General features: G+C 44.9%; 1 protein-coding gene across 3 annotated transcripts; it reads right to left on the reverse strand.

Annotated features, from left to right (window-relative positions):
- Positions 1-10489: 10489 nt before the first annotated feature.
- Positions 10490-19488, reverse strand: ZNF436 (zinc finger protein 436). 3 transcript variants are annotated; one of them, XM_042952334.1, is made up of 4 exons: positions 19038-19488; positions 17654-17746; positions 16720-16846; positions 10490-14274 (listed from the first exon to the last, which is right to left on the reverse strand). In XM_042952334.1, the coding sequence occupies exons 2-4, from the start codon at positions 17684-17686 to the stop codon at positions 13022-13024; spliced, it is 1413 nt and encodes a 470-aa protein (XP_042808268.1). In that variant the 5' UTR covers positions 17687-17746; positions 19038-19488; the 3' UTR covers positions 10490-13021. The 3 variants fall into 3 exon arrangements, with proteins under 3 accessions (XP_042808268.1, XP_042808267.1, XP_042808269.1); XM_042952333.1 differs by lacking the exon at positions 19038-19488 and adding an exon at positions 18161-18567; XM_042952335.1 differs by lacking the exon at positions 17654-17746.
- Positions 19489-21180: the final 1692 nt, after the last annotated feature.

A 21180-nucleotide genomic window follows, 5' to 3' on the forward strand; every position in this document is an offset into this window, starting at 1 on the left:
TCGGATTCTGTTTCTCCCTCTCTCTGTCCCTCCCTCCCCTGCTTGCACTCTCTCCCTCTCAGAAATAAATAAACATTAAAAAAAAAAGTAGGGAATATAAAATGAATGAAACACAATCTCTATCCCCTAAGAGCTTACAAAGCAGGCAAAGCTGACAAAGCAGGCCAGATATATAAATAAACATAATAAAAGTGAGCTGTTAAGGAGCACACCAGCTATATACCTAATCTTTTGAGATTAGGTAACAGTGCAGCCACGCTGTTTTACAACCCTTACCTGTCACAGACCAGATGTGTGGTCTGAGCTGATATGTTAACGAACGTGCTTTTGCTTCTCAAAACAATTACAGGGCACCAGAATATTCAAATTGAAGCTTTGACTTTTACTACTTACAAACTAAAGTTAACAGAGAATGTTTAAAATGAACAACCCAAAAAAAAAAAAAAACGTTGAGAAAAAAAAATTTAAAAAGGGGCGCCTGGGTGGCGCAGTCGGTTAAGCGTCCGACTTCAGCCAGGTCACGATCTCGCGGTCCGTGAGTTCGAGCCCCGCGTCAGGCTCTGGGCTGATGGCTCGGAGCCTGGAGCCTGCTTCCAATTCTGTGTCTCCCTCTCTCTCTGCCCCTCCCCCGTTCATGCTCTGTCTCTCTCTGTCCCCCCCCAAAAAAAAAAACAAAAAAAAAAACAAACAAACAAAAAAAAAACGTTGAAAAAAAAAATAAAATGAACAACCCTCCTTGGGGTGCCTGGGTGCCTCAGTCAGTTAAGTGTCCGACTTCGGCTCAGGTCATGACCTTGTGGTTTGTGGGTTTGAGCCCCGCGTGGGGCTGTGTTGTGACAGCTCAGAGCCTGGAACCTGCTTCGGATTCTGGGTCTCCCTCTCTCTCTGCCCCTCCCCTGCTCGCGCTCTCTCTCTCTCTCAAAAATAAATAAACATTAAAAAATGTTTTCTTTAATGTATCAACCCTTCTTACCGGAACCTTAGATCAATCATCATGCTTCTCCCTTTTATCCTTCAGACTCCAAACACGATTACATCAATCTAGCTTCTTCGAAGTGCCTTCACTTGCCACTAACAAGGACGAGCTATCCCAGGCATAGTTCAAAGGCACAGGCAGGGGAAAGGGGAAAGAAACAATATAGAAAGTAAGAAAGAGGAGAGGAAAAATAGGAAACCAATACCACGTGTAGCCTGTTGTGGAAAGGATATCAGCAAACAATCCCTGCTAACATTAGGTGCCAGGAATCCTCTACACAGCATTACCTGAAAACTTCAAACTTCATTTTCTTCATCAAACTTTCTCTCTCTTTTTTCTTTTAAATTATTTTAAGGAGCTTTCCAAAACTGTTACAATCAAGCTGACCAGAACTGAAGGCTGTTCTTCATTTATACTTCCTAGGATTGTGCTTCTTTTAAGAAATAATATGCAGTGCGGCTGACTTGAAAACAGCTTGTAGTCAATTCACCCCAAGACCTTCTTGTATGCCTCCTTTATCATTTCTGTCGCATATTTCTTCTTTTGAAGATTATCCTTGCCCTGGCCTGTTGAATTCTCTCCTAATTCTCAAATTCGTCAAAGCCACTTTATTAATGTTTTTATTTATTTTTGAAGGAGAGAGAGAGAGAGAGAGCATGAGTGGGGGAGGAACAGAGAGAGAGACACGGAATCCGAAGCAGGCTCAGGCTCTAAGCTGTCAGCACAGAGCCCGATGAGGGCTCAAACCCACAAACTGTGAGATCATGACCTGAGCTGAAGTCAGACGCTTAACAACTGAGCCACCCCCGTCAAAGCCACTTTAAAATGGAAAGCGTATCTCCACCTTAGCTGCAAGACATTTTAAACAATAATCACTCCTACTGTAAATTAAGCTTCTGCTATGTATTGGGTGTTCACACGCTACTGATGTTCCTTATATGAAAGCTTTAAGAGTAGTATTTTCCTATTTTATGGAGAAAACAAGTCTCAGAAAGGTTAAAACATTTGCGCAAAGCCACACCACTGAAACTCAGTGAGGCCCAGCTCTGTGTGAGTCTAAAGCTACTTCACCAAGCTACTTTTCAGTTAAAGTCGCAGCACTGACAGTCTTCGCTTGTAGAGGGTACCTATTTTTACATCATCACTGTCAATCTGATAAGCTAGAGGATACTATTCAGAGTCCCAAGCAAACTGTGATATGGGACAATGGCAACATTTTCCTTACGTGGTTTGCAAATTGACTTCCCAAAGCAATTGGAGCTTGTTCTGAGAAATGACGGCATCTAAGAACAAACGTGTGTCCTCAAAAGGTCTCAACATTGGGAAGCAACAGTTCTCTGGGTAGGTTTGTTAGAAAAGAAAATGACTCAGGAAGACTAAACCTATATGGATTTCATAATACTTATTAACATGTGTTAAGCACGTAACCACGTTGTCTCATTTAATGCTCATTTAATGCTTGAAGTATGTGAGGCAAGTCCAAAAATGTATCAACTCCCTTTTGCCGATGAAAAAACTAAGGCCCACAGGGTGCCTGCGTGTCTCAGTTAAGCCTCTGACTCTTGATATTGGCTCAGGTTGTGGTGGTTTCAAGCTCCACGTCAGATTCCGCTCTGCCAGTATGGAGCCTGATTGGGATTCTCTCTCTCCGTCTCTCTCTGCCCCTCGCTTTCTCTCTCAAAATAAATAAACTTAAAAACAAAAAAGGGGGGGGGTGCCTGGGTGGCTCAATCGGTTAAGTATCCAACTTCAGCTCAGGTCATGATCTCTCTGTTCATGAGTTCAAGTCCTGTGTCAGGCTCTGTACTGACAGCTCAGAACCTGGAGCTTGCTTCAGATTCTGTGTCTCCCTCTCTCTCCCCCTCTCCTAATTATCCTCTGTCTCTCAAAAATAGATAAAAACAAACAAAAAAATTTTTAAAAAAACAAATTAAAAGAAAAAAAGAAAAGAAAAGAAAGGAAGCTAAGGCCCAAGCTATAGCTGAAACTCAAACTCTGGTGTAACTCCAGATTCTAGTCTCTTAATCATTATGTTACACAGCCAGAAGAGATGAATCAAAACCAATAAAGTTAAACCTCCCTCTTTTTAAGACTTCATATTACCCGGGCACGTGGGTGGCTCAGTTGGTTAAGCAACTGACTTCAGCTCGGGTCATGATCTCGTGGTTTGTGAGTTGAAGCCCCGCGTTGGGCTCTGTGCTTAAAGCTCAGAGCCTGGGGCCTGCTTTGGATTCTGTGTCTCCCTCTCTCTCTGTCCCTCCCCTCCTGCCCCTCCCCTGCTGCTCCCCCTCTCAAAAATAAATAAACATTTTTTAAAAAGCCTTCATATTCCCAAAGCTTACGTTGGAAGTCTCTGATTTTGAAGTTCTTTTTGTCCTGATTACTTTTTCTCATGAGTTCTCTGTTCTCCTTGAGTTCTGTTGAGGGAATATGGAAAAAGCGAGAAAAGTGAGCGCTCCTCTCTAACCTTCCATTCCTCCACACTCAAGAAAGGCAAGAATCAACTTTCAAGTCTAATTAGGATTGTTAGACCCAGTTTAAGAGCGACGAACACGTGGTCTCATGGAAGAATTTGACATACTTGGCAATAAGATTCCCTGGCAACCCACCACGAGAACTATCCATTGACACTGAACTCTGCAGCCATTTAAAGAGAGAGGCGCAGGCGGTGGCGACACCTGCTATCTAAATTCCAGAAATCAAATTCCGGGAGACTATTGAACATAACATTTGGTCCATTGAATTCTAGTTATTTTAAGGTTTCCCTTAAAGGGAAGAAGAGCTATAGTCTGCAAATCGTTCACGGAAGTGTTACTGTAAGCTCTTAACCCAAATCCAGGAGAATTTTAAGATATTCTTACCCATATTCAAGTATACAAGTTAAATACATGGTTACCCAAATCAGATTCAACAGGGACGGTGAATCCTGCTCCTTCAGTTAAACTTACTTATGACTTGACTTTAAAATTCAATAAGACAGTAAGAATTGATTATAAATAGACTATGTGTATGTAACTAAATTCTCATTACCCTTAAATTGAAATATCCTTTAGAAGGAGGAAGTGTTCTCTGATTATCATTAATAATAACAAGACTGTAATACCTTGTACTCACATAGAGTTTTCCCATTTACAAAAGGTTTCAAATACAGTATCTCACTAGACATCTTTGCTATGTTTGGACATCTTGAAATATGCCCCATCCCTTGGCCCTGTGACTCTCGTCTCCTGATTTTCTGGGCTCTGTAATACTTCTAGGTATTACCTCTAGGTCCTCTCCTCTGCCCATTGTTATCTACTGGTGTTCCCAGGATTCCACCCTTCACACTGTTCTTACGCTCTATCAGGGTCACCCATTCATATGCGTGCTTTATCATCTCCATACCAGCTATTCCCATTTCTTTATGTACAGCCCCACTTTTGGCCCTGAGTTCTGGACTCATATTTGCAACTACCTGATGGGCATATGAATATATGTTTGGATGCAGTAGGTTCTTCAGACTCAACAGCTAGTCTCTAAAGATGGTTTTCATCTCCCACCTTTTGACCCCTTGCTCAATGAACTCCACCCCCACCAACCTGGTGGTTGTTCCTCTAGTATGCCAACCACTGCCTCACCACTTAACGTTTGCTCTTCAGTAAATTAAGTATTCAGAACACTTCCCCCAGATATTCTGGTGGCTCATTTAGGGCTGTGCTCTAATGTCACCTCTTTAGAGGGGCTTTCCTTGAGCACTCTCTCCAAAATAGCGGTCCCCTTCACTCTCCTTCCCTTATGTCTGTTTTTCTTGTTATCACCTGATGATATATATGTCTTTGTTTATTGTCCATCTCCCCCACCAGCATATAAATTCTACAAGGGCAGAGTCTTCATCTCATTCAGTCTTATGCCAGGTACCTAAACTGGTACTCAACAAATGTTTGTTAAATGAGTTAACTTGTAATCTACATACCCGTCCCAGACTCCTCCTCTTTCGATGTTCTGGTTCATAGTATATTCATCCATCCAACAAATAACTTACCTCAGAAATCTGGATCTCATAGGTTCTGACTCCCCCACGATAAGCCACTTGTGGAAAATTTAAAAAAAAAAATGTTTATTTATTTATTTTGAGAGAGAAATTGGGAGAAAGAATCCCAAGTAGGCTCTGCGCTGTCAGCTGGGTGCTTAACTGACAGGGCCACCCAGGCCCATACATTTTTTTAAAGTAAGCTCAATCAAAACCACAATGAGATACCACCCTACACCTATCAGAATGGCTAACATTAACAACTCAGGCAACAACAGATGTTGGCGAGGATGCGGAGAAAGAGGATCTCTTTTGCGTTGTTTGTGGGAACACAAGCTGGTGTAGCCACTCTGGAAAACATACAGAGTTTCCTCAAAAAACTAAAAATAGAACTACCCTACGACCCAGGAATTGCACTACTAGGCATTTATCCAAGGGATACAGGTGTGCTGTTTCGAAGGGACACATGCACCCCCATGTTTATAGCAGCACTATCGACAATAGCCAAAGTATGGAAAGAGCCCAAATGTCCATCGACGGATGAATGGATAAAGAAGATGTGGTATGTATATACAATGGAGTATTACTCGACAATCAGAATGAAATCTTGCCATTTGCAGCTACATGGATGGAACTGGAGGGTATTATGCTAAGTGAAATTAGTCAGAGAAAGACAAAAATCATATGACTTCACTCATATGAGGACTTTAAGAGACAAAACAGATGAACATAAGGGAAGGGAAGCAAAAATAATATAAAAACAGGGAGGGGGACAGAACAGAAGAGACTCATAAATGTGGAGAACAAACTGAGGGTTACTGGAGGGGTTGTGGGAGGGGGGATGGGCTAAATGGCTAAGGGGCACTAAGGAATCTACTCCTGAAATCATTGTTGCACTATATGCTAACTCATTTGGATGTAAATTTTTAAAAACAAAACATAAAATTAAAAAAATATATAAAGTAAGCTCGACACCCAATGCGGGGCTTAAACTCACAACCCCAAGATCAATAGTTGCATGCTGTACTGACTGAGGCAGCCAGGCACTCAAGTTTTTTAAGTTTATTTATTTTTTTAAGTAATCTCTATACCCAATGTGGGGCTCGAACTCATGACCCCGAGATCAAGAGTCCAATGCTCTTCCTACTCAGTCAGCCAGGTGCCCCGGAATTTTTTTTTTTTTTTTTTTTTTTTTTTGGAAATTTTTGATAGGACAGCTGGAACCAGGACTGAAGAAGAGTACAAATAGAGGCCTGTCCCCTTCTTTCCCCACTCTGTATCTGTCCCGTTCTAGGAGGGCCCTAACATCCACATGCGTGAGGCTATGCAACCTGCAGGTGTAATCTCAGTCTATCCTCCCAAACCTAAGGCCTAGGGGTACACACGTGCAGATTGGTTTACCTTCAAGAACACAAACCTGGGGAAGACACTTGAAAGGGAGCTATTTGGGCAAAGAATTCCAAGGTCCTGGATACTTAGAGTTGGTGATCTAGAAAGGGAAGGAGGAGGTATGAGCTCCAGATGGGCACATCCTTAGCCCCATGAGCGAAGGTGCAACTCGAGCAAAGCCAGATCAGGGACCTTTAAAGAGCAGGGCTCAGGGTGGTGGCCCTGCTGCCCTGATCTAATGGCAGTACTACCTAGGCTAAAACTCAAACTCCAGTAGAGCGGATGTAACTAAACAAGAATGAAGTCCAGAAAGCGTGCTTTCTCCCTTCCTTTGCTAAGAAAACAAAGATTTAAGTGCTATGATTCAAGATACCAATGTGAAGATCTAGAAAAGGAAACCTGGGGTAAAAATCCTATCAGAAAACTGCAGGTGATCAAAATTTGAAACTTTGGTTCTTTGAAAGACACTATTAAGAGCATGAAAGGCAAGGCCAAAGACTGGGAGAAATACTTGTAAGTCATATGTATGATAAAGGACTTGTGTCCAAAACATATAAAGAATTCTGAAAACTCAATAAAAGCAAATGATCTGAAACTTTTCATTAGATTGTCATAGGAATCTGGATTCTTCCTGCAAAAGATTACCCACCAATTTATTTGTTTATGTGCTCTGCTTGAAGAATTCAGAGGCTGATCAAATACCAAACTTAGAACAGGGAGCTTAAAATCCTGCCCAAGTTTCCTGTGTTGACAGCCTACCTTGCAACACAGCTCCAAAGTTGCCATAAAGTATCTATTCCTAGAGAGAAGATGACAATGACCCATCAAATACAGGAACCACCAGGGGTGGCTGCCTTTATTATCCCAGCTTTATCTGGGGGACAGGCTGGGAGGTGTCTTTGATAGGTCCTATTGGCTCTGGGAGCCTTCTTCATCTTGCATAAGGCCCCACCAGATATCCAATGACAGAACTTCTAACGTTCTTTGGTGAGTAGCTTGTGTGGTGACAAATTGGAACCGAAGTCACCAGCTCTGCTGAGGGGAATGAAGTTTACACATAATGTCCTCTCACTTATCCAACAAATATCTGTTGCCTGCCTACTCTATATCTTAAGTCAAACATTTGCTAATAGCTGAAGATACGATAGTGAGCAAGACACAATGACTTCTTCAAGGGTACCAAAGTCTAATGGAGGAGATGAAAAAGTAAGCAGGCAATTATGAAGCAGGGATAAAGTGCTTTGATTGGCACAGACTCATGGAACACAGAAACGGGACACCTGTCCATCTTGTGGGATCAGGAAAGGGTTCTTAGAACAAGTTAGGAATGAGACTTGAAGGACAAGGAGTTGGCCAGGAGTGGAGAGAAAGAGATTCAGCTTGTAGCGTTGATAGCACAGAGAACTGAAGCTGAGGGCAGTGGAGGGCGGCAGAGGCCAGAGCACGGATGACCTCCTCAAAAATTACACCAAAAGAGTTTCACCATATGCAACGGGCGATGGGAAGCATGAGAAGATTTTACACAGAACAGTGGCAAAGAAAGGATTTGCCCTTTAGTAAGATCCAGCTCCAGCTAGGCAGAATAGACCAGAGGGGATTGCAAATGGAAAAGAGATGCATGGGATGCCTGGGTGGCTCAGTCGGTTGAGCGGCTGGCTCTCGATTTCAGCTCGGGTCATGATCTCATGGTTCATGGGTTTGAGCCCTGCATCAGGCTCCATGCTGACAGGGCAGAGCCTACTTGGGATTCTCTTTCTCTCCCTCTGTCTCCACCCCTCCCCTACTCACGCATGCTCTGTCTCTCTCTCAAAAACAAATGGATGAACTTTAAAGAGAGAGAGAGAGAGAGAGAGAGACTCATTAGGAGGTGGTTTCAGTAAACAAGATGTGGGTGGGGACACCTGGCTGGTCAGTCGGAGGAGCGTGTGGCTCTTAATCTTAGGGTTGTGAGTTTGAACCCATATTGGGTGTAGGATTACTTAAAAATAAAATTAAATTTTTTTTAAAAAAGTCAGCAGGATGTGGTCTGGTGATGGTCTGAATAACTGCAGCTAATATTTCAAGCCCATTATCTCACTTAAATCTTTGCAACTCTAGGAGGTAGATATAATTACCCCCATTTTATGGATGGGAAATCCAAGGAACAGAAAATTAATGAACTTGACTAAGGTTGCATGGTAAGTGGTGAGAAAGCAAGTAGAAAGAGCAAGGTTGGTCATGACTGGATGACTATTCAACTAATATTTATTGTCTTGGGGAAAGGCCGAAAGGAACAGGAGCTGTTGAGTGTGATATCCAAGTTTCCAGCTTGGGTAACTAGGCAATGGCTGAGTTAAATACAGGAGAAAGCAGCTGGGGGGTGGAAGAAAGCGGTAAGGTCAGTTTGGGGTTGATTTTAAGGTGCCTGGTAATTTCCAAACGGGGATGTCCATAAATCAGCTAGGCGCAGGGGCTGTTGTGAAATTCAGAGTGGATTTTGAGGTCATCAGCCTCGGTCTCTCCCTGAAGGAAAAACAAAACCACCTTTGGAGAAGCTGAAAATGATAAAAACTTTGCACACAAAGCATTTAGGAAAACATTAAAAAAGGAGATTAGCTTGAGGCGCCTGAGTGGCTCAGTCAGAAGAGTATGCGACTCTTGATCTTGGGATTGAAGTTTGAGCCCCATGTTAGGTGTAGAGATTACTTAAAAATAAAATCTTGGGGTGCCTGGGTGGTTCAGTTGGTTGAGCGTCCGACTTCAGCTCAACTCACGATCTCACAGCCCATGAGTTCGAGCCCTGCGTCGGGCTCTGCTGACAGCTCAGGGCCTGGAGCCTGCTTCAGATTCTGTGTCTCCCTCTCACTCTGCCCCTCCCCTGCTCGTCTCTGTCTCTCTGTCTCTCCCCGCCTCTCAAAAGTAAATAAACATTAAAAATTTAAAAAAAATGGAAAACTCATTAAAAAATAAATAAAATATTTTAAAAATGGGATTAACTATGAAACAATTTTAGGCCACGACAAGGTAATTTTCTTCTATTAGTTTTCCTCCTCAGTTGTGTTTCACTAATGCCCTTTTATCTTGAAGTCTCCTACAGATACACAGGGCCCAGGCTACGCCACTAGAGACGGGTATCTAACCAATGCTTCAAAAAGTCCATTCCTCCCAGGGCATAGGAACTCCTTTTCAAACAATACTAACTTTTGAAACAGTAGGGAACCACTTAACAAATTATCATTTCAGTGCATTCATGGGTGTCCTAACGGCCTGGAAGCAAAGCCCTAACCTGGCCTTTTAGAGAACAGCTCACACAGAAGGAAATCTGCTTCCATTATAATAATGGCAAAATATTAACATATCAAATACCCTTAGAGGGGGGCTCCAGGTGAGCCAGCATTTTCCTTTAACGTTTCCTCCCAGAAATAAAAATTGTTGAACATGTAGCAAGGAAAAAGAGGGCTTTAAACGATGTTTTAATAAAATCTCTTTTCTTTCCAAGTCTTGGGTATAGGTTTAATTGAAGTTTTTCTTTCATCTTTGTAGTTTTCCCCAATTTAAAGCACTTCGACTCCCTACCTCCGCCTAGACTGGCCCGCCATTTAAAGAAAGGTTTCATAAGAGAAAATTACTTGTAAGTAATTTGAAAATTGTGGCCACACCTTAGTAATACATAATCACTGCCTTAGGCAAACTGTGTCATGAATAGAGAGCCTTTGACTATTTCTAAGAGGGATCTGTTCTGGGATTCCAATACTAGTTCAGAAGAAATTGTTTTAGCGTTCTTAACAGATATCCAAAAATATCTCCTTAAAGCAACAAGGCCTCCTTTCATTTTTGCTTCTGGATGTGTTTGTGTTTCACCTTCTCCAAAGTTAACGAGACACTCATACCAAATACTTCCACGCTGCTTTGCCTCCAACCCAATCTTCACAGGAAACTCTCTAGATTTTTGCATCTTCCTAAAATAATGGCAATATCCAGAGGGCCCACCAGTGTGTGAAAATAATGTGCGCCCAAATTTCTACCAGAACATCTGTACAAATGCATCAGCGTAAAGACAATTGTGTCCACTCTTCGTGAATCTGACGAGAAACCAGTTTATGAATCGGTGCTGGGTTACTAAAATAATTCTCAGCTTTTTGATTTTTAAAAATTATACTTTTAATTATAGAATATTGTTAGAATACAGATGTAGATAGACACTAGCATAACTGCGACCGATACCCTACGAAAAACTGCTCTACATACTTACTTGTTCACTCACTCTCCACAACCATAGAAAACAGGCACAAAGTGTTCAGGGTATGTGCAGAAGCGGCCAGAGACTTGGGAGCAGGAAACATGCAGAAAGCATTAGCAAAGAGAGTCTGATGCAGAAGTTCTACACAAAAGTTCAACACAGCAAATGGGCAGCAGTTGGCAGAAAGACAGGAGACAGCTGGTCTGGCCCTTGCCCTTTGAACTTCCCAGCTGGAGTGTACATGTATGGAGAGAGGCTGGGGCACCAAGAAGCCTCTTCTTGAGCCACTCACCTCTAAGAAGCCAAAAGCAGCAGCAGGAACAGGTTGGGATGGGGCAGGAGAGTAGGGAAGAAAGAGGGAGTGAAATACCCTTGGGCCATGAGGATGCTGTCTTCTGTGGCCACTCCAAAGCTGATGCCCAGAGTGCCTCACAGAAACAACAGGCGAACTCTGATATTTGTTAAAACCATTAGCAACACTGATACAGGAAAGGACATATTCGAGTTCAGTCACCAAGAACATGTGAGTCATTCAACAATTAAAATATGGATACCCACGATCGGCTAGATTTTGTACAGGACACAAAACATGCTCCCTGCCCGAGTTGAGTTTGTATTTAAACGGGAGTGGCGACATGAAGAAACCTCCTTGATGGAGCGGTGTTTCATTTTGTTCCTTTCAAGGTTGTGTCCCTGCAAAGGATGCAGTCCCACACAGTTGTGGCTCCTAATGACTCGACGTAGTATACTACCCGAGGGAGACCACTGGCTCCTTTAACACACCAAGTCCCAAAGAGCTATGGCGAAATATTTTTCAAATGTTACAGCATTCACAATAAAGCACAGTAGAAATAGCTCGGGGCACTCTCGAAAAAGATATATTCCTTAGTCCACTCCCCCTCACACCTCCACCCCCAAGTGCCTGGATAAGCACCAATGCCTGGGGTATTTCTTAACTCCCATGTGGGCTGAGATAAGGAGAACTGACGCTAACAGGTTTAATTTGGGTCAACTTTCATCTTAACCACATGTATCTGTAGACTGACAGGATAGAAACACATTCCTATCTGGGTTTATTAATTCCTTGTGAGTAGGCCAAAGAGAAGAGTATTCAGTCTGAGAACAGGACACTCAACCTATCTGTCCAGTTATTACCTCCCACAATTGACTGATACACATAAACAAGTGCTTAGTTCTGTACAAAGACAGATCTTAAAGGAGCGTGCACACTAGAGCACTCGTGTTTAACATTTTTCCTTTATAAAAAAAAAAAAAAGAAAATGAAAGGACATTTCTCACACTGGAGTTGTCTGTAGTTCTGTCACATGATCAACATCACCCAGGAACATGCTAATTCTGTGTGAATTCAGTTTCCGCTACTGGAAAAATTACAGGAATACACGTTTTACTGTACATACACATGCCCTTATGCAAGCCAAGAGAAACACTGGGATGTGGCCCTTATCAAATCCTAGAGTTAGCAGTAGAATTGACCTCTCGAGGCAGAAGGGGAAGAACACAGAAAGGAATGGTGGTGGTCCTTGGGGAGGAACTCTGTGTTTCCTTCCCGGGAGCGGCCAATTCCACTCGGTCCTTACACTCCACCACCAGTATGGTCCTATCTTCCCTTGAAGATACCCTCCCTACATTGTTCCCTACAGTGATCCCCCAAAGAAAAGGAATACATTTTGATCAGTGGCAATAACAACAGTAACCAGCTCTTGCTAAAGTCACCACCATTGATGAGTCCTTGGTCCCCAAACCCGTGTCTCATGTTTCCTTTTAATCTGCATCTGTAGTTAGCTCTTGCAAAGATGCAAGCTTGAATAAAGGTAATTAGGAACAATGAGGGAAACGGTTATGATCATTGCCTTCATCGTGCAGAATCCTGCCCTCAGGAAGATGGAAAGATACAAATGCATACGCAACTCAAGGAAAACGCCTTTCAAGGGGGAAGATGTGCGTGCCCAACAATTATGGAGAGTGAACAGGTGTGGCAATTCAGGCAGTCTCTGGTTGTCTTTTTCCGAAGCAGCTGTGACCACCCTATTACAGTCCAACGTTTCCCCTAGCATAGTTCTTTGGGCCACGGATGAGAGAGATAACTTTTAAAGATTTACTCCATTTCCAATCCTGAGGATTTACCAGCATGCATCCCCTGGTCTTCAGATTCCAGTTACTTGTGGAGCTGATTCTGATGAAGTACTTCATCACTATTCAGTGAATAAAAAAAATCACTCCTTGGGAGAAGGGGGGGGACATTCCCAAAGTTGTGGGTCAGAATTTCAAATGGCTTATCTTCTTTGATGTTTCAAACGATGGCCGGCAAGGAACCTCACGACGGTAAAAGCAGCTCCGTCTTGAGGGAGCTCTTTGCTATCAAATAAAATTGTACCTTCAAGTGAATCATTTCTTATAATTACAGGACTTAGTCAGTATGTACCCTCTTATGTTTAATAAGTGCCGAGCTCCGGCTGAAGCTCTTCTCGCACTCAGTACATTCGTAAGGCTTCTCTCCCGTGTGAACTCTTTGATGGGTGATGAGGTTGGAGCTCTGAGTGAAACCTTTTCCACACTGTACGCACTCATAGGGCTTCTCTCCGGTGTGGGTTCTCTGGTGTTTAATGAGATCTGACCTTTCTCCGAAGCTTCGCCAACACTCATTGCACTCGTAGGGCTTCTCTCCGGTGTGAATTTTCTGGTGTGTGATGAGATGAGAGCTCCGGCTGAAGCTTTTCCCACAGGCGTTACATTCGTACGGCTTCTCCCCTGTGTGCGTTCTCTGGTGCTGGACCAAGTGCGAGATGCGGCTGAAATTCTCCCCACATTCGTTACAGTGGTACGGCTTTTCTCCCGTGTGGGCCCTGCGATGGCGCACCAGGTCGGAGTTCTGACTGAAATTCTTCCCACACTCATCACACTTGTAGGGCCTCTCCCCCGTGTGCACCCGATAGTGTTTGATGAGATCAGATCTCTCGCTGAAGCCTCGCCCACATTCATTACACTCGTAAGGCTTCTCCCCCGTGTGGGTCCTCTGGTGCTGAGCTAGGTGAGAGCTCCGGCTGAAGCTTTTCCCACACTCCTCACACTCGTAGGGCTTTTCCCCACTATGGGTCCTTTGGTGCTGGATGAGGTGAGACAGCCGGCAGAAACTTTTCCCACACTCGTTACATTTGTGGGGTTTTTCTCCAGTGTGGATCGTCTGGTGCTGAATGAGGTGAGAGCTTCTTCCGAAACTTTTCCCACACTCGTTACAGTCATAAGGCCTTTCCCCGGTGTGTGTTCTTTGATGCTGAATGAGGTGTGAGCTCCGACTGAAGCCCTTTCCGCACTCGTAGCACTTATAGGGTCTGTCTCCGGTGTGGGTTTTCTGATGTCGATTAAGGTCTGAGATCTGACTGAAGGCCTTTCCGCAATGAGAACATATATGATACCGGATGCCCGTGTGGACTTCTTTGTGAACGAGCAGGTCAGTGACTTGTTGAAGAGGATAGCTCACCCACTCTTCTGCTGCTAGATCTCCCCACTGTCTTTCGGGTCTCTCCCTGCTTTCAAAGGCTTCTTCATTTTCAGGATTTTCCTCGGTGTTCCCCACAGGTCTTTCAGATGCAGTGCCAAATTCCACATCTTCACTAATCTCTTGCTTTGGATTCACTTCGTTCTCACTCCTGATCTCAAAATCTGTAATAAAGGGTAAATAATAATAATAATAATCCCGGCAAATACACAAAATTTGTCTCCTGTGTACCAGGCACTGTGCTAAGTTCTTTCCCCAAATTACTTCAATCACCCTGAGAGTCAGGCATTATGATTTCTACCCTATGGATAGTAAATTCTAGACCCCGAGAAGTGACCTGCAAAAAGTTCACAGAGTAGTAAGTGGTGGGACTAAGATTCAAATCCAGGTTTGTCTGATAACAGTTCATGCTCTGAACCATTACCGTTAATGGTTCTTTATGAAAATTGTATATGCTCCCGGTGTTTTCAAAGAACAAGAACAGAAAACATAAAAGACTGTATATTAGAATGCCTAGAAGCCAAGGACCTAGATGTTTTACATGTGATCGCATTGTGTGTACGTTCTTAAACTTTCCAAGCCTTCATCATTATCATTATATGATATTTACTATGAATCTACTGGGTTAGGATGGAAAAAACATTTTTGTCTAGCTATATCAAGTCTTAGTTGACAGGAAAAGTGACTGCCAAATGTTACTTGCTTCCTTCCAGTGGCCTTTAACAATTTTTTAAAAATTTTTATTTATTTTTGACAGAGAGAGAGAGAGAGAGAGAGAGAGACAGAGCATGAGAGGGGGAGGGGCAGAGAGAGACAGAATCCGAAGCAGTCTCCAGGCTCTGAGCTGTCAGCACAGAGCCCAACGCGGGGCTTGAACTCATAGACCAAGAGATCATGACCTGAGCCAAAGTTTGACGCTCAACTGACTGAGCCACCCAGGCACCCCAAGCGGCTTTTAAATGTGAATAGAGGAGGGAAGGTTGGAGAATGCACAAATGATGCCTGGCTCAGAACATCCCTGACATTAACTAAACACAGCCTTCAAATGAAAATGAAAAAGAAAATACACAACCACTATCTATAAGCAACTTTCTACCAGACACTGTTTTTCCAAGTTGTGTTACTTAGCATACTCATCAACCTAGAGATTACTATGTATGCTGGGAGAAAAGGGTCCATGGATAAACTACTTTGGTAAATGGTGCATTCAACATCTCTTCTTAGAAATGGGCACGCCATTTAACACATTAAAGGTTCTGAAGAGTACTGAGGTTAAGAAGCCTTGTAAATTTTAATTATTTACTAATTTTTTTTTTTTTATTTTTCAGAGAGAGGGAAAAAGAGGGCACATGCATGAGTGGGCAAGGAGCAGAAAGAGAGGGAGACAGAGGATCTGAAGCAGACTCTGTGCTGTCAGCAGACAGCCTGATGTGGGGCTCAAACTAGCGAACCATGAGATTATGACCTGAGCCGAAGTTGGACACTCAACCGACTGAGCCACCCAGATGCTCTGTAGATATTATTTACCAATAATACTGGTATTTACCAGTATCAAACTTATCTGAGAAAAGAACTTATTTTTCTGTGTGTGTGTGTGTGTGTCCTTCTAACAAGTACTCCTTGGGCTGGCAGAGCCATACAGATTCACATTTCTTTAAGACTCTCACTGCTTGCTTTTGTTGGATTGGGGTGAACATTTGGATGAGAGATTGCACTATATCTAGATAAATAAATTTTAGTTGATTTTCTAAAGGAAAGATCCAAGAATCTTGGAACATCAGGGAGAGCCCAAGGTAAAAAGGAAACCCCTTCTATTTGCCTTTTGTTCTGGAAAAGGCTATAGAAATAAAGATTTCAAAATAAGAATTAGTCCTAATGAAGGGCAGATGACCTAGTGAACCATATATGGTTGCTAAGTTCTATCAAGTCTTACTAGGAGGCAAAGTGAGTCAAAAGACTGTTCAGCTCAAGAATATACTGTTTATTGTAGTTACGCCCAGACCAAAGGATAGCTAAGAGAAGACAGGTTTACAAACCATCAAAACAATTACTTCTCTTCCTAATAGAATTTGTGATCTCGTTGAGTTCAGGATTTTTCTGGAACAACATTTGACACACTCAAAATTTACGATCAACTCTGAAACATCTCTAGACAGGTACCTGCTCCAGATAAATAAAGGACCTCTGGCAAAGCTAAGGCTCTGAAGACAAAACAAACACAAAAATGTGGCTTTTGCCCTCCCATGAACCTGAGTCAGAACCCTCCTCGTCTTCTAGTAAAACGACCATTTACATGGGCATTTATATCCTGGCAAGCACCATTATGTCAGACCTGTTTGGTCAGTGATCTGTACAAACAGGCTGGAGAGTGGTAGATGACTCAGGGCACAAGAAATCTGAATGTTTCTAAAATGGGCAGAAACGGTCTTTCCTTTTAGACAATATGACCTTGATGTTCCCACACTCCAAGATCTGCCTGAGGACTCAACTCAAACCAGTATCTGATTCAATGCTTTAAAAATCACACAACTTGGTTGTGTTGAAAGAGCTGAGCCATTTTTGAGTCTCAAAAACGTGGGAGTGAAGAAAGGCAGAGAATCCTTACTTACCTAGTGAGACAACGTTTCCGTAATTCTCCTGCATGACATCCCTGTAAAGGTCCCTCTGTGTAGGATCCAGAGGTCTCCATTCTTCCCGAGTGAGGTACATGGCCATATCTTCAAATGTCACAGGTGCCTGAAATCACACAATGCTTCCTCATTACTCGGTATCCAGAAGGTTAACACTAATTCCTCCTTTTGAAATTAGAGACATGGCTAGAACTGTTGCGAAGGCAAAAGGTATCAAGTCTGATCTGAAGAGTCCAAAGAAGAAATAAACAGGCAAAAAAAAAAAAAAAAAAAAAAGAGATGTGGGAGAGAAGGGATCCATTTACCAGCTGACTGCTCTGGTCCCATGGCCAGATACTCCTGTCCACTCCAGAACTTTATCTTCTAGTACTTTTCTCAGAACACACGTAGCGCCTACATCCCTACATCCCTTTTACTCGCTGTTCCTCTATTCCTGTATGTCTCAGACTAGTGAAAATTTACAATTCTTTAAGGCCCTGTTCCAGTACAGACAGTTCTTCAGTGTCCCCTGGCCCCCTGCTCCGCTCCACTCCTCCCTTAGGCTCCTTAGAATTAATCACCCCAACTTCTTGGTTCCCACACCACAGCACTTTGTTTCTACGACAAATAAAGCTGTTATCACGTTGTATCACAGTTCAACGAATGCGTCTGTCTCCCTACAGATTGTGAGCAGGCGGGGAGGGACCGTTCCGTCCATCTTTTGTCTTCCTAGGATTTAAAGGCATACAGCAGGTGTTCAATAAATGCTTGTTCGTGGCTATACTGGCCTGGTACTGAGGTTTCTCGAGGCAGAATACCGAAGCGAGCGAATTACTAATCCCAGGGAATTTCCAACAGGGATTTGCACAGCGAAGAAACGCCGGGACAAGGTGGGTAAGCAGAGGCAGGGTCCGAGAAGCCACCCCCGGCTTACCTGGGACCCAGCCATGAGCAGGGTGGCTGCCATCTCGGGCTCAAGGATTCGCCTCCCAGAAGAGAGAGCAGGAAAAGCAGCTAGCAGACAGCGCTAAAGGAGGCGAAAAGCAGGGCGTGAGGCACAGGAGATAGGCCCTGCCCACTCCCCAGGGCTGGAGTTCTGGCCGCCAGGCGGGTGGGGAGGGCCCGGGACCCGGGCCGGGTCACTCTCCTTCCTGACCCTCGAGTGCAACCCGCCCTCTGTGTCTCCGCCACCGGAGGGTGGAGGCACTGCCGGAATTTACTAAGACAGCCCCCTAGCTCGGGCCCTCCGGGGCCGGGGGTCAAGTCGATGCTGTCTCGGGGAGGAGGCTCTCAGCCCAGCCCACAGAACGCCTCCGCTCTCCCATCTCGAGGCTGGCCCTTTCCGGCAGCTATCTCAGCCAATCAGCGAGGGAAGGTTGCAAAACGCTTTGCCAATCAGATGCCGAACACTAGGCCCGCCTCTTGTAGCGTGGCTGAGCACCTCGATCACGCCTGCGCCTGCTCCCGTGGCCTGCCGGGAGTTGAAGTTCCATTCCCGCGTACAAAGGCCAGTCAGAGGCCAAAAACCAAGGAGGGAAAAGAACAAAAGGGTGAAGAAGGAAGGGCGTCCTCCTAGCCAGGGAGGAGTATCTTCCGCTTTCGTCTCTCGGAGACCACGGCCCGATTAAGCCAGAGGGATCGCCCTGCATCTCCTCACGACCTTATGCTTGTCTTGAGTCGGGCCTTAACTTCGACGTCGGGCCTAATATAGGCGCTGGCTTGTGTTGAGTTCTGCTGGGATCAGCCCTAATTTGACAGCCGGGGCCTGAGAGAAAAGCGGCAGCCGCCCACTCCCCAGGGGAGACTCGGCGGCCGCGCTGGAACTTTGAGCTCCGCCCACGCACTACGTCTCCCAGCAGCGCCTGCGGCACTCTCACCCGGCTGCTCAGACTACAACTCCCAGGAGGCCCCGCGCCTCCAGTGCGCTGGCTAGTGGAGACCGCGGCTCGGCCAGGCGGTGTCCCGGCCCTGTTGCTATTAACCCTGTACGGGCATCCAACCTTGTCCTTCTAAAGAGGGCGCCGCTTGATGGGCGGGCTGAGCTGCGTCCAGCAGAGAAGAGAAAACCCGAGGGAAATCAAAAGCGAGGGTGGAGGATAGGGCGCATAAGAAGGAGCAAGTCAAGCCCCAGGGCTGAAAAAACCCGTCCTGATCATCCCTGGGGGCTTGTCTACTAAGAGGATTTCTGACGGTTTCCTGCACGGATGGGCTCTTGGGCCTCTGAGGGCCTGAGCTGGGCGGGCCCTCAGGATGCTAGTAGTCCCTGACCCGCTGAAGGTGGGAAACCGAAAAACCAAGCTGGGAAAGAACACACTTACCGCCTGCCGCGCAGAAGATCCACTAGATCGCCGGCTCCAAGATCTGAGAGGCGTCAAACAGATTCCAAATCCGCAGAGTTCTCTGAGACTTCGAGTGTTTGGAAGGATTCTAGAAATCACTGGCAGATCTCGGATATCTCAGACCCGCAGGTAGATCTCAAACCCGTAGACTTGCAGGCAAAGCCCAGAGATCGTAGGCGGATCCTAAAGACTCACAGACTCTCAAGCAGCTTAGGGAAACCACACACTCATAGGCAGATCCCCGAGACCACAGCAGCTAGCCAAGAAACACCAGCAGCGGCTAAGCTGCATTCAACTGGAGTTCTTCCGAACGGAAGGACTTGCAGCCTTTCCTTTCCCCAGCCAGGATGAGAAAATTAGACAATGGAAGCCGAACATTGGGGAAAGCAGGCATTCTGCGTGGGGAAGAGCTCTGAGCTCGCTGTAGCCTTGGAGAGGGAAGTGATGGAAAAAGAATATAGCAGCTTATTAGGGACTCCCACCCTCTTCAAGTTATAAATATCCCCAGAACCTTGGCTACGTGCCCAGAAGCCTGTTGTCTCTAACTTTACAGGAGATTTCTCTGCCTGGGCTGGGAAAGGGGCTTTTCTTTTGTTTTGCAGATACATCCACCCACTGAGTGACTTGAATTCTACCCCCCCCCCCAACATGACTCCAGGCTATGCTTTTATTAGTGAGTGTCCTGTTCCCAGTGCCCAGTTATTTATGGTTAAATTACTCAAGTGTCTAAAAAGAACTAGGACCCTACCCAGCCATGAGGCAGACTCCCACTCCCACTGCTCTTCCCATCCCCAGCTGTGAGGTTAGGAATTCTTTAGATAGCTCAGAATTGTACCATCCTACCCCATCTGAAATTTATTTGGGTACCACAAAAAAAAAAAAAAAAAAGAAAAAAAGAAAGAAAAGAAAGAAAGAAAAAAGAAAGAAGAATTGTAGAGGATTCCCAAGAGACAATATCCATAGAGCAAAGAGGGTGGGCATCGAGGTCAAACAGACCTGAGTTGGAATCCGGGCTGTCTATCCTCTAGATAGTCATTCAATCTCTCCAGGCCCATTTCCCTTTATGTAAAACAGGGCAATCATACCTAAGGCGGTGGTGGGCACTAAGTAAGATGGGGTAAAGCCCTCCACACAGAATGAACACTCAGATGGTAGCCGTTATTATTATTAATCCTGCCTTTGGTGGCAGGGGAGACTTCCAGAAAGGCCTTGTGGATATTTTCACCGGCTCAGGAAATCTGGGAAGTCAGAGTGCTGGTGACCTTCACCCACATAGTGTTTCTGTCGGAAATCCAGAGGGAATTGGAAGTTGGGCCAGTTTGGTGGGTTCAAGCAAACTGGTGTATTGAGCCTATTAGAGCAGAGGTGTTTGAGGTTGCCAGAACCCGGCCAGTGGAGGCCTCGCTTGCGTTCTGGGAAGCTCCTGGGACGACTTTGGCTGAGTAAACGCACATCTCTAACTGGGCCTAAGGTGAGTAGAGCGCCTGCGCCACTCAGCCCAGCAGGGCTCCCTTTTCATCCCTTCTCTGACAGATTGCTTTGTAAACTTCCTTAGGCCTCTCTCCCCCTTGCTCCGGTGCTTTAAGTCCTTCTTTGTCCTCTGTTTCTTTTATTCCTCAGGCCTGCCTGGGGGCAGGACAACTTTCCTCTCCCAGCCCAGCTTGGCTGCTTGCCTCCTTCTGAGTGCTTTTCTCTCTCTTCACCTGGGACCCTCAAGAGGGTGGAGGAGAAGAGAGGCGAGAACAGAAGCTGCGTTTGGTGCCCTTGAGGAGGAAGGGTAGGAAAGACAGTGGGTGAGGGGTTTCCTGCTGCAGCCTTCAGCTGGACTCAGGTTGGGGTTACTGGAGAAGGAGGTGGCTTCCTGCCCCATTGTTGAGGACTTCATTGTTTCTCAGGAATACTTGTTGTATGTGAATTTTCAATAATTAACTTGCAAAGCTGTACGTGTGCCAGTCATTCAGCAAACAGTGAGCACCTACTGTGTACAGAGGTGGCAGCACAGCCTATCAGCACAGAAAGGGGCCAGAAGAACCTTCTGGCCAGGGTCTCCAAATTGGGCTTTTGACACAATCTCCAAATGGGGTTTCACATTATGGCAGATCCACTGACCGGTTTGATCAAA

Source organism: Panthera leo, chromosome C1 (genome assembly GCF_018350215.1).
Source record: "Panthera leo isolate Ple1 chromosome C1, P.leo_Ple1_pat1.1, whole genome shotgun sequence".
In the NCBI taxonomy this organism is placed as follows: Eukaryota; Metazoa; Chordata; class Mammalia; order Carnivora; family Felidae; genus Panthera; species Panthera leo.